This window comes from Rhipicephalus microplus, chromosome 1, assembly GCF_043290135.1.
Source record: "Rhipicephalus microplus isolate Deutch F79 chromosome 1, USDA_Rmic, whole genome shotgun sequence".
Classification (NCBI taxonomy): domain Eukaryota; kingdom Metazoa; phylum Arthropoda; class Arachnida; order Ixodida; family Ixodidae; genus Rhipicephalus; species Rhipicephalus microplus.
Window position 1 is genome coordinate 245,385,963 of NC_134700.1, and position 14,477 is coordinate 245,400,439.

Genomic DNA, 14,477 nt, shown 5'->3' on the forward strand with positions numbered 1-14,477 from the left:
CGTAAAATATTTCAAAAAAATTTTGAATTATACATGAAATATCAAAAATACCCATTTTAACATTTAATGTTATCAATGAAAGTGTACTGCTGAAAGTGAGAAACAGTTAACATGCATCTCGGTCACATAAGATGAATGATAACTTCGAGTTTGCAGTTCACCAAGTACAATAATATAAAAACAGGCGGTGAAATACACATCTGAAAGAAAAAGTGTCCATTAGTCTGTTCTTGCCACTCTTACTGAACCAACAAAAAAGGGGTTAATGAGTCCAAACTGAGACAAAACATGATGAAATGGTAACCAAGCTTTTTTTACATCACAAAGATGCCGAGTACCTCAGCAACAAAATCTGTGCACATGAAGCAGCTGAACACAGAAAACGCATATAGCTATACATGTATGTTTGTATCGATTTCAGCCAGTAAGCAATGCAGGCATGTAGGCATGAGTGTCATCCGGATTTCTTGGGGGGGGGGGGGGGTGCAACCTTGTGTTGCATCGTGGTTGAGGATGGAGGAAAGCACTGATTTACTGATGTAGCATGCTGGGGACAACTGCTGGTATGGCTCAAGAAGGGATAAGAGCCCTTTTTGTGCCAGCATGCTGACACCTATGCATGTAGTTGTGGAACACACAAGCACCTAGCTGCTTGGAAAGGTTGCATGCACTTTCTCAAGAAAGCATGCTTTTGACAAGACCTCAGCATAGTGCCTTGCCTACACTCAAGCGACACGGCGATAATATCTAAAATAATAAATATCTCATAAATTATAGTGTCAGAGCCCTTACACGACTTTTACACGACTTTACACTCCCTAACACGACTTTTAAGCTCAGCTTCCTATTGGAACAATGCCAGCCCTGTATGAAGTTTTGGTCACCTGCAGTTGCAGCAGCATAACGTTTGTTACATACTGCCACAGAAACTGCCAGCTCTCGAGTGCTGTACACACTACTGCAGGCACCGCAAATCAAGCGAAACACCAACAGCCCTCTTACAGCAAGCGAAGTAAGTCCCTGTGCACGTGCCAGCCTTCATGCACACGAACTCCAAGTGAGCGGCCGGCATGTAAGACAAAGGAAGAACGCCAAGTCAGAGGCCAGTGGCTCATGAAAACAAACTCCGGGTTCGCCATGTTCTGTCCTTGTTGGCTCTATTGGTTACGCCAATGCCGTAAACACCAAAGGCGACACCGCTAAAGGCAGCAACAAGTGCCTAGGAGCTGGACTCTAAAGTGGTCAACGTCTCTGGTAGGCTACATGTGACAAGATCTTTACAGGGGCCCCGAAGTGGTGCCTTGTAATTGCATCTGCCATTGCATTCAAAACAATGCTGCTGGGCCTACTGGAACTATCACCTTCCTGCACTTTACCAAAACATTAAATAGAAATGCCCACAGAGGCATTTAAAGTGCCCTGGCCACAATGGAAATGCTGCCGTGGCATTATCTTGTGTCAGTTTAATATGCATGGGCACATGACCCTTACTGCAATGTGCAAAATATTTTAATCCACCTTGCACACACATTGCTTAACTGCCAGTCTAGCTTGAAGATAAGTGCAGATATTGTGGCCTCCCAGAGGCACAACTTTAAACACTGATCGCTTTTCATGGAAGTAATCGCGGGCTATTTTGCCAATACCTCAGACAATGCCTACTCATTATTTTTTTTCAAGGCCAATGCAAACATGCTTTTCTCAAAGGCTCTGGTATGGCTTAATTCAGGGAGTTGCTGGCATCCATGGCACCTGTGCATACAACCCTGCTCTTCCCTTGGAGATTCAGTCAACATGCTGTCCCTCTCCTATATTATGTGGCTGTCAGATTTGTTCATTTGTACTCCTTCTATTGTGATTCAAAGAAATACTAATGCCACAGCACACCACTTGTGTGGCATATTCTGAAGCCTGTACATTTCTAAGGAGCTATTGTAAGGAGCTTGTCACTAAACTGAAACTGATGTCGATAATGAACAAATTATGCAGATGGACTAACTGAATGCGTGATGCACCACGATCATGATAGATTAGACATAACGACAGAACTGATTAGTACGGCTGAGTATGATCCCGGTTCACAATGGTTAACTGCTTGAAGGCACATAAGCAGCTGCAGCTGCATTGATATCTTTCATGCCCTCTCCCACAGAACATCACCTGACTGTACATTTTCATTCAGCATCTGCACAACTACTACAGTTAAGCCCCTTTACAAAAAGCATGCTCCAAGCAGCAATTCTTGTCTTTTATATGAGATGTCTCTTATAAGCAGGAGACCTCATACGCATTTTCTCATCACCCCTTATTTAGCTGTAGGCACCCTGGGGTCTCTCATACCCATTTGTCTCTTATATCAGTGCCTCTTATATAGGGGTTTGACTGTATTGGTATAACCAAGAGAACAATTTTTTTCGCTTTCACCAGAGGCACTGTAAACACTTTTAGCCTAGCGTAATAGTAATAAAAGGAAAAAATGGGGCAGACAACTTTTCAAGTAACATCCTGCACTACCAACTATATATACTATAATAATATTTATATGAAATGTTCATATCTGTGTCACTATGAAGCTTCTACAAGTTCGAGAAGTTTTGTCAGACGCATTAAATTGCAATATTAAGGAAGGCATTCTAGAAAGATGTCTTGCTGGGCAAGTTGGTGCATGTCGATGTTGGGAATCATGGTGCCTACAAATAGATGAACACAGAATAAATTGTATGTCCACGTCGTTTTGCCCAAGATGGTTCGTTGTGTATGAGCAACCATTCGCACGTAGTAATGAAGGCGTTAAAGGAAGATACTTAGTCTTGTGTTCAAGCATTTTGCCACTTACGAATTGAGCAAGCACGAACGCTATCAGGGATTGAAGGAACAACGAGCTTACTGAAAAATTTTTCACAGCCTATTTAAGCCCTACCAGAGTGTGTTGTTGAAACACGTAACAATGATAATGAAGAAAGGGGATGAAACTGAAACAAAAGCCACCCAGTAAACATTAAACTATGATGATCTTAACCCCTCTTTTTTCCCTGACTTGCTCACGAAATCACGAAGAAAACATGAACATAGGCAGGGCATGTAATGCATACGCAATATAAACGCTGGTCATTGAGGGTGACTGACTGGATTTCAAGAGAAGGCAAACGCGCGAGGGGGAGACAAAGTTAAATGGGCAGATGAATTCACGAAGTTTGTGGGTATAAAGTGATAGCGGCAAGCGCAGGACTAAGCTGATTGGAGAAACATGGGAGAGGCCTTCGTCCTGCTGTGACTACAGTCAGGCTAATGATGATGAAACTTGACAAGACACGGTACAAGAGAAAAGCGAATTCTAAGATAGCCAAAGTCTTACCCATAGAGCTAATCCTCGATGCAGGCTTGGTCTGCGACGGAGGAGGCATGATCTCCCAGTCCGACTTCTTAGTAGTGCTCTCAGCCGAGAGTCTGGTAGAAGTGTCAGCAGCACCAGTTACAGACATGCTCGGCAGACTGCTTCCATTAGTATGTGATGCTGGTTTCCCGTAGCTGTTGAACTCCTCCTCTGTTAGTGCTGATGCCTGATAGCTGCTTAAGTACGATGACTTGGCCTGTGGCCGCAAACTTCGGTAGTACAGAGGTGTGATGCTTGACGAAGACGAGGATGCGGGGGAGGAGGGTGTCGGTTCTGCTGTTTTGGCATCGCTGTGAGTTGCATAAGATCGTGACAAAGGTGGTGACGTTGATGGCTTTGAAGGCAGAGACGCACGTACGGACTCCGAGGATGAAGCAGATGCTGACGGGAACAAAGGAGGGCGCGCAGTCACAGGTGGTGGTGGAACACGAAACCTGAAAAGGCAAAAGGGGGCAATGAAGCAGCCAGTTAGTATTCTAGAGAGCTGGACACAAAATTCTCCAGGCACTGATTTTCACGTTTCAAACGCAGAGAAGCAATGGAAAATGCAGTTAAACAGAAAAAAAGGTTTATACATTGGGTGGCTGTGCAAGAGCTACTTGAGCACAAAAGTCTCCCTTTGTTGCATCATAATGCTTAGCGTAATCAAATTACCAGATATATTTGAGTAAAGAAAAGACATTATTTGCCTCATATGCCAAATTTGCATATGAACAGTAAATAATCATTGCAAATAACCAGAATACATAACTCAGTCAAGAAACTATGCAGAGGTCTCTCCACTGGGGAGGGAGAACTGCATCCCCATACTGCTGCACATAAAAAAAAAACACAGACTTCTACTTTCCTTTTGATTTGATTTATTTATATGTGGAGTTTAAGGTCCCAAAACCACCATATGATTATGAGAGACGCCTTAGTGGAGAGCTCCGGAAACTTCGACCACCTGGGGTTCTTTAACGTGCACCCAAATCTGAGCACACGGGCCTACAGCATTTTCACCTCTATCGAAAATGCAGCCACCGCAGTCGGGATTCGATCCCGCGGCCTGTAGGTCAGCAGCCGAGTACCTTAGCCACTAGACCACCGTGGCGGGGCTGCACTTTCCCGTGTGGTTTTAAACAGGCCTTTTTATTTGCTCAACGATCTAGAGACTGGGTTTTTAAAGCTACTGGTCTTGCCTGCGGGGAGAAAAAAGAACCAAGACGAACAAGCCGTGACTGCAGCTTATCCATTACAAAATATCAGCATTTAACAAGGGGCTATCTCTTCTTTTTAGCCATTGAAAGTTTACACAACACTAAATGGCGCTGGTGAGACGGAGGAAATGATATGCAACAGAACCTAATGAGCAGATCAGTGTGTCACCACAAAACAACCACTTGCCTCCATCCGTCATTTGCACTGAAGTTGGGAGGTGGCACTGATGTGTCGGTTGGTGGCGGTGGTGATGCAACAGCCTTTGTTGGTGGAGGCATGGTTGTGTCAGCTGGTAGAGGGGCAGCTGCGTCGAGAGCCACAGCAGCATTTGCAGGTGGCACCACAGCCGTATGCACTTCCACTTTACTAGGTGGAGGCACGGATGCAAGAGAGGGCACTGCCATATTTGGTGGTGGTACTGACGTATCTGTAGGCAGGGGCACTGCTGTGTTTGTGGATGGAAGAGCAACAGCGGGCACTGAGATGGCAGATGCTCCACTCTGCCCCGATGATGATGGTGATGATGCCACTGCTGCTGCAGCAGCTGCTGCTCCACTCAGAGAGTCAGCTGACAGAACGGGCACAGTTGCAACTGCTGGCACAGAAAGTGATGGTGGCGGAACATCATATTTCTTCTTGGCAGCGTACTGTGCATACTGGTGTCTCAAGTGAGGATATATGGTGGCAGTTGACTGCATTGACGGTGGTGTAACCTGTGGGCAGACAACCATTTTACACAGACTCAAATTTAGCGATTTTACACATTCATAACTTAAAAAATAGAAGCAGAAGGACCTCTGTAGCAAGAGGAAAGCATTTCAAGCACCAATAGGAGATATTTTAATGCTTTGTGCTCTGGAAACACAGGGGGCATTCCTTATTTTGTGCTGGGCATAGTCATAAAATCGTCTTCTAGCACCTCATAGTACATGAGCAGAGCACTTCAAAACAAACAAAAAAAGTGATCTTTCATTTTTAATTGTATGCAATGAGAGTGACCGGAGTGCATAAGGCTTTTTTAATACATACTGTCTGCTTATAACGCATGGTGGACATAATATATTGCGCAAATTTAGGACAGTAAAATCATTACTTTGGATTTCTCAGGACCGAAAAAAATGTATAAATTATCGAAAGGTATCAAGAAAATAGAAAGTGTCTCTTACATCAATATACTTTCATTTTCTTGATGCAGAATACATAAATGGTGCACTTATTTTGCAGAAAAGCAGCGTAAGAACCACAATTTTTGTCATCCTGCGATTTCACTTACAATGCAACCACGGTGCAAGACTTCTGCATTTAATTAGCCCGCAACACTCTGTGCATCATTCTATTATTATGTACTGCCGCTACTACCACCCCCATATGCTCGAGGAGATTGTTTTTTTCACAAGTAAGATTTCCAGCATCTAATAGTTTGTCCAACCCAATGCAGCACGCTTTCTTTATGCCAGCAGGCCAACCGAGGCAGAAAGCTCTTCATATTTATCAGCTTCTGACATGTTTGAGTTTAGTGACAGGGCGTGCACATAGCACTAAGTTAAAGCCACTTCCACATGTATATAAAACTGTGGTCACTAACTGATGAAGGTAGCAATGCGGACACCACCGCATCATTCCGATTGTCTGCAATCGTTTTCATGCTTAGTGTGCAGCACACTTACGGCAATTTGCGGCGTGCTCTGCGAATCGCTTAATTGAACTGGGTTGCAACAAAATATGAATGAATCAACATGTTTGATGCAAGCAATGCATATGCTGACTGGGACCAGGAAACGCATCTAAATCCAAATTATTGAACTTCCCGAATTATCCGGATTAACAAGCTTTTAGTGTATTGTCATTCTGAATATCTGAAAACATTATATTTATACATTCCTTTTACATATATTTTTAATAAATTGCCCTCCTCGCTTTCACATCCTACGGCGGCATTGCATTACTATTCACTATTGCTAACAGCATACGAAGGTTTGCGATTAGCGGAGAGGTATAACTGCGATAATTTGCCACAGGAACTGCTCCACTGTATGGGCTCTGTAACTCTAGCTCTAATATGTGCAACGGATGCTGACAGAAGAATGCAAAAGAAGAAATTAAAAGGGGAGGGATAAGGAAGTTTCAAAAGAACAGAAGTGGCACGCAAATGGTATACTTTGGTGGTGAGCACTACCTCACAAAACTTGTGCAGCAATCGATCGAGTCTCGTGTAGCAAAATTAAGGATTTTTTCACAGATGCATGTAGCAGTGTCTGTAGTACTAATCTTTAACATATGTGGGTTTCATCTTAAGCCACCGACGAAGCCTTACACATGCTTATATACATAAATCATTGCTTTTTTTTTCAATTAGCAACACTAACAAGGAAATGCTGACTAATTATGCTTTCTTGCACGTGCGTGACACCCATCAGTTTAAAAAACCGTTCATCACAATATAGTTCGGCAAGTCTAGCATATATTGCGGGAAAGGCAAATGAGCTGCCTGGGCAAATAACAAGTGAGGCTATGAAGAGCCCTTTTGTACAAGTCCCTAATTTCAGAACCAATGTGCAGCACCGACCTTGCTGACAGAACGAGTTTGCATGAGTAACTTTTTTCATTCACTAGAGTAACCAAGACGTTCTATTAAAATGCATTCTACTATTTTCCTTGCATTACAATTGCTTCCTTATTGCCTCAACGGTGCATGAAGCCCTGGGAAGTCAAGGCAGAACAAAGACAATTTACCACCGACTTTACTTGAGGACAACTTTCTGCGGCAATGATGGGAAAGCAATGGGGGCGGAGCTACTGCTCCTGTACTCTTCCACGAAGTAGTCCGGTTCAGCTCACGTTTCGAATCACAACCATGTTCAAGTAATCCCCCTGCACACAATTTGATACGCCTGCTTACACAGCCATTCGCGAGTGAAATTCGACGCAAGCTCCTTCGGCGAATCGTCGGAATAGCTGGAGGGCGACGCACGCTGATCTAAAGACGAAGACAGGATTTTGACTGCGAGGTGCACGTAAAACGTGTGACGTTTTCAGACACGCAAGAGCGCGAAACGACTCTTCAGAAAGCAACAAAAAAACATGAATATCGCCCCCGTGCGTGCCGCATCTCTTTATGAACAGCAACCAGAAGAAAATGATGTTCGGTTTTATTATTTTCACCCAGAAAACACGGATGCATTTGTGGCACTATATAATACAGCGGTGGCACAAGCCCACTTTGGCTCCGTAGCTTTCCTTTCATTGCCACAGAAAGTTGTCCCCAAGTGTAGCACCTGTAATATTGCGATATGAGTCTGGTTTTATTTTCACACCCAACCAGACATGGAGGATCAAGCTTGTGGTACAGATGACGCTCTACATTTTCAATATCCGCCATCCTAATAAGTATGCTCTGTGTATTCACACTTGTCAAGTGACTATGCTGTCAGAAAGTGAATTCCCAAAGAAAACAAGGAACCTTGAATATGATGCTTTCTGTAAGCAATCCTTAAATCAAAGAAATAGCTCAAAAGTAAACCAGTAATTTTGGGAATGCAGTGTTTGTAATAGAATCAACATCTACAATAATGTCTCCTTTGTAATTTCCTTATACGAAATGCAAAGACAATTTTGTTTTAATACAGCAGCAACCTTTGTTAAAGACAGAGAATGATATGACGATGGCTGACTGAAAAAAAAGAAAAAAGGTATGTATTCCTGATCCTTCTTTAATAATTTTTACAACAAAACAAACATATCTGATATGATGTCACCTGCCGCTAAGGTTCCACACTGTTGAACAACCTTTCATGTACTCTCGCTGGTGTCCTTTAAAGTCTTTGTAACTGCACTGATGGCCGCTATAAACTAGGAAAGTTCACTCACGGCACTGTATCCAACCTGTACTTTTATGTTGTGTGTTAATCATTGGAGTCTTAGTCTCATGTCTTTACTAATAAAATCACATTCTAGTGGTTCCACTGTCTAATGCATTCTCTTCAGTCCCGCACAGCCGCATCATTACATGGCACTGACTGCACCCATGCCATAGTATTCAGTGTAGAGAGTGAAACTAGAAGTTTTTATGAGCAGAAAATGCAGCACACAGATTTCAGCGATAGAAACACTAGTAAACCAGTAAGTAACATTAACAATTAAATAATTTGAATACGGGCATAACCAAAAAAGACAGGCTTAGAAAAACAGACAGACTTAGGTATAAAAACAAACTTCACCCAACCAACTTGCCCAACAATAATAAATTCTACAACAAACAATAGGCCGTACGAGGAGAACAATACACGAAGAGAGAAACCAGCCAAAATTTATCTCGGAAAATACTAACCAAAAAACCTGATTTGTTGAAAAGCTCGAACCAAATTATAGCAATAGAAGGTATAAAAATGAAGGCAAACAGCATCTATAAAACTGTACAGCTTCTTCTTTTCACTTACATGGTACAGGCCAGATTAAATTATTTTGCTTTGTTGAATAGATTACACTATTCTATTGTCAATCTTGACAGCAGTAGCAGAGTCCATTAGTTTGCTGCTCAGCATACATACACTGCTCAAGTTAGTTCACTTCATTAGAAAAGTAACAAGAAAAAAATAGACCTAAAATGTATTCCTTTATATATCTCTCAATGCGTGAATACCCCTAAAATAAAAGTCCATATCCCTTAAGGTGCAAATAATTCAATGTATAAATCGTAAGCAGCACACACAACATAGCACGTGACACATGAAGTCTATACCACTAAAAATACTGCTCCGATGTAAGCAAGATCAACAGCATGAGAGCATCCATCAGCTTTTACAAAATAATATTATATGCTGGTTTCACAGCAACATACTCTGTGTGCATTGCAGCTAAGGGGGGACGTGGCAATGGTAATTTTAAGTTTGGTCAAAATGTTCAGTTTTTAATAATTCTTTTTCTGTAATCCCGAGACCATATTTTACATCAGTGTGATTTTAGATCAAAATAAATGATAAAGGTTGAGAAAGAATATATGTGAAAATTGGGCATAGCAAAATGCAAATTTGCAGCTTTCCCTTGGGAAAATGCCACCATATTGGCATCAGCAAAACAGGACAGATTGGAGCTAAAGATAGCCACAAAAATGCATTTCTCCAATGAAAAATAAAGCCAGCTTCCTTCTGAGTTCCATTTTATCAGCTTCTAGCTCCAATTTCTTAGAGCTCCATTTTCTCAGCTTTCATTTTTTGAGCAGTTGCTGTCAGTCATCCCTGTGCCATTTCACAACAAATTAAGCTATAGTCATTCCGTCTCCTGTACTTGGATTCTGATACATTGGTGAGTGCCGTAAAGCTGTCCATATTTTGTGCACATCATAAAGACTTGTCTAATTGGCTTTTTGCAAAAGTTGTTGGTAAGACAATATGTCCAGGACATTTCACAAAAAAAAATTGTGTGCTTATTTATATATAAAAAATAAACCAATAGCATTACGGCACAAAATGGACCCTTGTAAATATCCTTATGCAAAAATTTTGTCAGGCTTGTGTCTAATTAGCTAATTAAATTTGGGATGACAATGACAGTCTATCAAGTGTTTTAATTCGAAAGTTATATTAGATAGCTCAAAACCAACTTCAGTTATGATATCAGCACAACAAATGACATCTGCATGCCAAATTTCATCTCTTTAGCTTCATAAATAACAAAGATAATTTTCATTGCCACGTCCCTCCTCAATGGAACAGACGACCTCTCAGACTCAAAATGAGATAACCCCACTCATGCATAAATTGTCTACTGTACGAAACGAGTCCTGTTTTTCTCGGTAAACGTAGATTGACATTTTTAAATCTTCACTCAAAATTACTTTTGACACCCCTTGCGGTAAAAATGTGAAGATGCATAAGATTCCCATCACGCGACCTTTTACTAGTATACGCTGTTGTCTTTGCTGAGATATAAAGCTAAACAAGATGACCCCTTTACCCCACCATACCCCCTTAATGTGTGGCTAAATATAAGTAGATAAGTAGACGGCATCTGCCTACTTACAGGGTCTGTCCCAAAAAGTTTCCGGAATTTTTTCAGTCAGCAGCGCTGCCTGGCGGGGCAGAGCTTGTGGTGCAGAAGTTTGTGAGGAACATAAGCTTCAAAATGAGTTCCGTTTCAATTGTCTGCGAGTAGCTGTTCAGGCAGATCATGCCATTGTGCCGAGGTAACTACTGCACCCTCGTCGAGAAAAAACAAATGGACGAGTTTTCAGAGCAGAGGCGTGCAATCAAGTTTAGTGTTGAACTGTAATAAAAACAAGGCCCACACGCTCGAAACGCTTCAGAGAGCCTACAGTGACATATAACTCCGGGAACTTTTGGTACAGACCCTGTATATTCGGAACCTCTCTACACATATGTACTGACAACGTAAACAAATATGCAACAGGCATGACAACTGCGAGGCTAAAACGGTATCCTCGAAAGAGCCAAGGTGCTGTTTCGTTGCGCAGGGGACCAACTACATTAACTACAACTACCAATTATGCAATTAAGCACTGTGTACATAATGTGGCTTATGGGCAATCTTACATCTATGCAGTGTGGAAATCGTTCTTCAATATGCTACATCTGCATAGCACCCAGTGCTGTGATATTTATTAAATGTGATTGTCACAGTCTTCTAGACCAATGAGCAATCTTGTTTGGGAGGTGTAAAAAGCAACGTCTGGGCCTGCTTACTGGCACATTAAACTCAACATGAGATGTGGTTAAAGGGACACTAAATGCAACTATTAAGCCTGTTTTGATTGTTGAAATAGCAATTCAGAAACCTCAATTTGTTACTTTTGTGCTAAGGAAGGGCTTATCTTCAAATGAAATCCCGTTTTAGTGGTTCGCATCGGGTTAGTGCACTTCAATTTACCCGCCTCAAGAAGCGGACCGTCTGACGCCACTGTTGCCGTGCACAATGTTGCCGGGCTTTACTGCAGGGCCGCAGACACTAGTAGCAGCAGAATGAAAGCAGCGGGAGCCACAGGAGCAACAACAGCCACTGATCAATTTCCAGCCATTGGCTCTGAGACTGCAGACGTCTGTTGGTTCAACTGGACCCCACTAGATGGCACGACCTGTCCAGTTTAACCACGCGAAAATTGAGTTTTTGAACCACTCGCGCCATTACCCATAGCAACGTTCATTAGTTCTTTTTTTTTTTTATGAATCAAACAGAAACGAACAAGCAGCATTTCATTGTGTCTATTGATGCACAGAAGGTTCTTTATTTAGTGCAGCTAGATCGATTTGTAGTGATTAATTGTAGGCAGTTCTTCTGATGTCATCAGGATCATTTTGAGAATGTCCTACTGCAACCCATGTATTCTTGCGCATTTACCTTAATTTCTCGGTAAGTAGGTCATCGTTGTTGATAACATTGTTTAGATGGTGACATACGTTGAGCTTTCACTCTGACGTAAATTTTCATTTTACTTTAGCATCCCTTTAAGCCAGAGGTAAAGCTCATTATCATAGTTAATGACAGAATGAGCTAAAGATGCCCTGCACAGAACTTATAGTATTACAGTAGACTCTCTCAGTAATTCTAACTTGGATAATTTGAACTTTCAGTTAATTAAAACAAATCTTACATTTTTGGTTGGCTCGCTAGGTTATGAATGTATTTCCAAGCCACGTAATCCAAGCTGCCCCACTGCATAAATTCGGGTAATTTAATCTTTCTGCTAGGCAATGCCTTTAAAAGCTGCTGTCTTTCTTGCTTCTAGCCTAACATTCTACGTTTTTATGTCAGTAACAGTTGCAAATAAATACGCGACGACAGAGGGAAAAGAAAAAGACTGAGACGGTCCGGCTTTAGTTTCTTGTGTACCAACACTTATTAAGGTCACTTTCGGTGCAATACACCGATGTCATGCGAAAAAGCCCCCTACTGATGACAAACACAAGGAAGGAGCTGGGAGCTGCAATAAAACCATGAACAAAACATATTTTGGCCTTTGATTACACACATGTGCATTAGAATGCAACAAATTTTGGCCTTCACTTAGATGCATGTGCATAAGCTGTATAATAACGAGTACCAGTCTGGTCGCTGCTATCTAAAATGTTTACTGCCAATCAGTAGAGCTGCTTATGATGCTACTCTGATGACTGAAACTTCTGATAATTCAAACAAGATCCTGAGATCCTCTAGTTTGAATTATCGAGTCTGATGTATTGTATGAATATGTTGCAGGGGTGAACTTAAATTTATGTAATATTAGGTAAATCATTGCAGCCTTGGATATACAGAATTTTTCATTTCATGCCACTATGCAAAGCAGGAGCAGTAACTGCTTTGATAAATTTATACAAACTGTTCTAAGCCAGTTATGCCAGACCAAGTAAACCAACAATTAATTTATACAGAAAACCATGATGCCACAGAAAACGCACAGTGCAAAAAATATCAGAATATTATACAGTCATTTAACATTGTTTGCCAATGCTTGCAAAGGAGGAGAGACCATGTCGGCTATGAAGCTCTAGTGTTGGTGGCACGGTAACAGGGCAGTTTATAAGAAAATTTTACTTATGCACTGACTTGTTACCAAGGAAATTTTCATAAGTTGCTCGAGAGGTACACATGATGAGCAACGTTGGCAACGTCACGTGGTGACACAGAGCCTATCTAAACACTCGCAAAGCTCATATGACTTACACACTTTTCCCAACCGCTGGCGTTAATACCAGTTATATACACATCAGCTTGCAGTACATTAATTATTTGGACAAGAACATCGAAGCAACTGAAAATTTACGTTTAAGTATCGCAGTTAGACAAAGCGCTACAAAGACAAAGCGCTTCCCGCTAACTCGGCCATACCTGTCAATGGCTCCAGAAACCCACAAAAACAACAGCAAGAAGTAGGCAGACAAACTAAAATTTCTAATAGTACCTAATTTCTAATAAATCCTTAATAAAAACCCAATCTAAGATTCATTTCAGGGAGGTGCTTCCTACGTAACATCCTAAGACAAAGTTTGTATGCATAAACCGAAGCTAGCAAAGGGACGTGACAAGGAGCCCGGAAAGTCAGGAAAAAGAAAATTGTTTAATGCACGTCAGGAGTCTCCCTGAAGAGTCTCGACAAGCGAAGTTGGCGACAGACCTCAGTATGAGTGCAGATCCAAAGACAATGTCCTAAACAACCTATCATTCAGAACAAAAAGACATTAACAAACATTTACTTGGGCAAACAAAAGTTCAGAGAAAATAGCAAAAACTCCTGTGATGGCCTTTCTGTGCATATTGCCACGATCACGTGGCAATATGACCAAACATGAACAAGCTGTTAGGAAGCAATGACAGTCATCACCATGCTGATCAACGCACCTGATAAGGCTGTTGCAACTGCTGCTGCTGAAGTGCAAGCTGGGATGCTTGAAGAGAGGCTACCTGTGCTTGCTGCTGTTGCTGCTGTAATTGTTGCACTTGTTGCTGTTGCTGTAACTGTTGCGCTTGTTGCTGTTGAAGAAGTTGCTGTTCTGCTTGCTGCTGTGCCTGCTGCTGCATCTGTTGCTGAGCTTGTTGCTGAGCCTGATGAATCTGTTGCTGCTGCAGTTGCTGTAGCTGTTGTTGCTGAAGTTGCTGTTGAAGTTGTTGCTGCTGGAGGTGCTGTTGCTGCAATTGCTGCTGCTGTATCTGCTGTTGCTGCAAATGTTGTTGCAGCTGCTGCTGCTGTTGCTGCTGCTGTAATTGCTGTATCTGCTGTGGCTGCAACTGAGCCATGGCAGTCGAACTGGCCATGACTGCTTGCGTTGGGTACACAACAGTAGCCTGGGTCTGAGGTAGAGCCGTCACGTAGCTCATCACACCTGCAGAAGAATATCCCGCAAGCGTTTCTTATCCTGGGGGCACCAAGCCGTAC

At 42.0% G+C, this 14,477-nt stretch overlaps 1 protein-coding gene across 2 annotated transcripts in view; it reads right to left on the reverse strand.

The window, feature by feature from the left end:
- The window catches only part of LOC119185613 (uncharacterized), a 603,714-nt gene that overhangs the window by 546,984 nt on the left and 42,253 nt on the right, over positions 1-14,477 (reverse strand). For both annotated transcript variants that reach the window (XM_075892089.1, XM_075892081.1), the window contains exons 12-14: positions 13,943-14,424; positions 4,781-5,307; positions 3,356-3,828 (exon numbers count right to left, since the gene is read on the reverse strand). In XM_075892089.1, the coding sequence (XP_075748204.1) occupies positions 3,356-3,828; positions 4,781-5,307; positions 13,943-14,424 (1,482 nt within the window). The remainder of the gene's footprint in view (positions 1-3,355; positions 3,829-4,780; positions 5,308-13,942; positions 14,425-14,477) is intronic.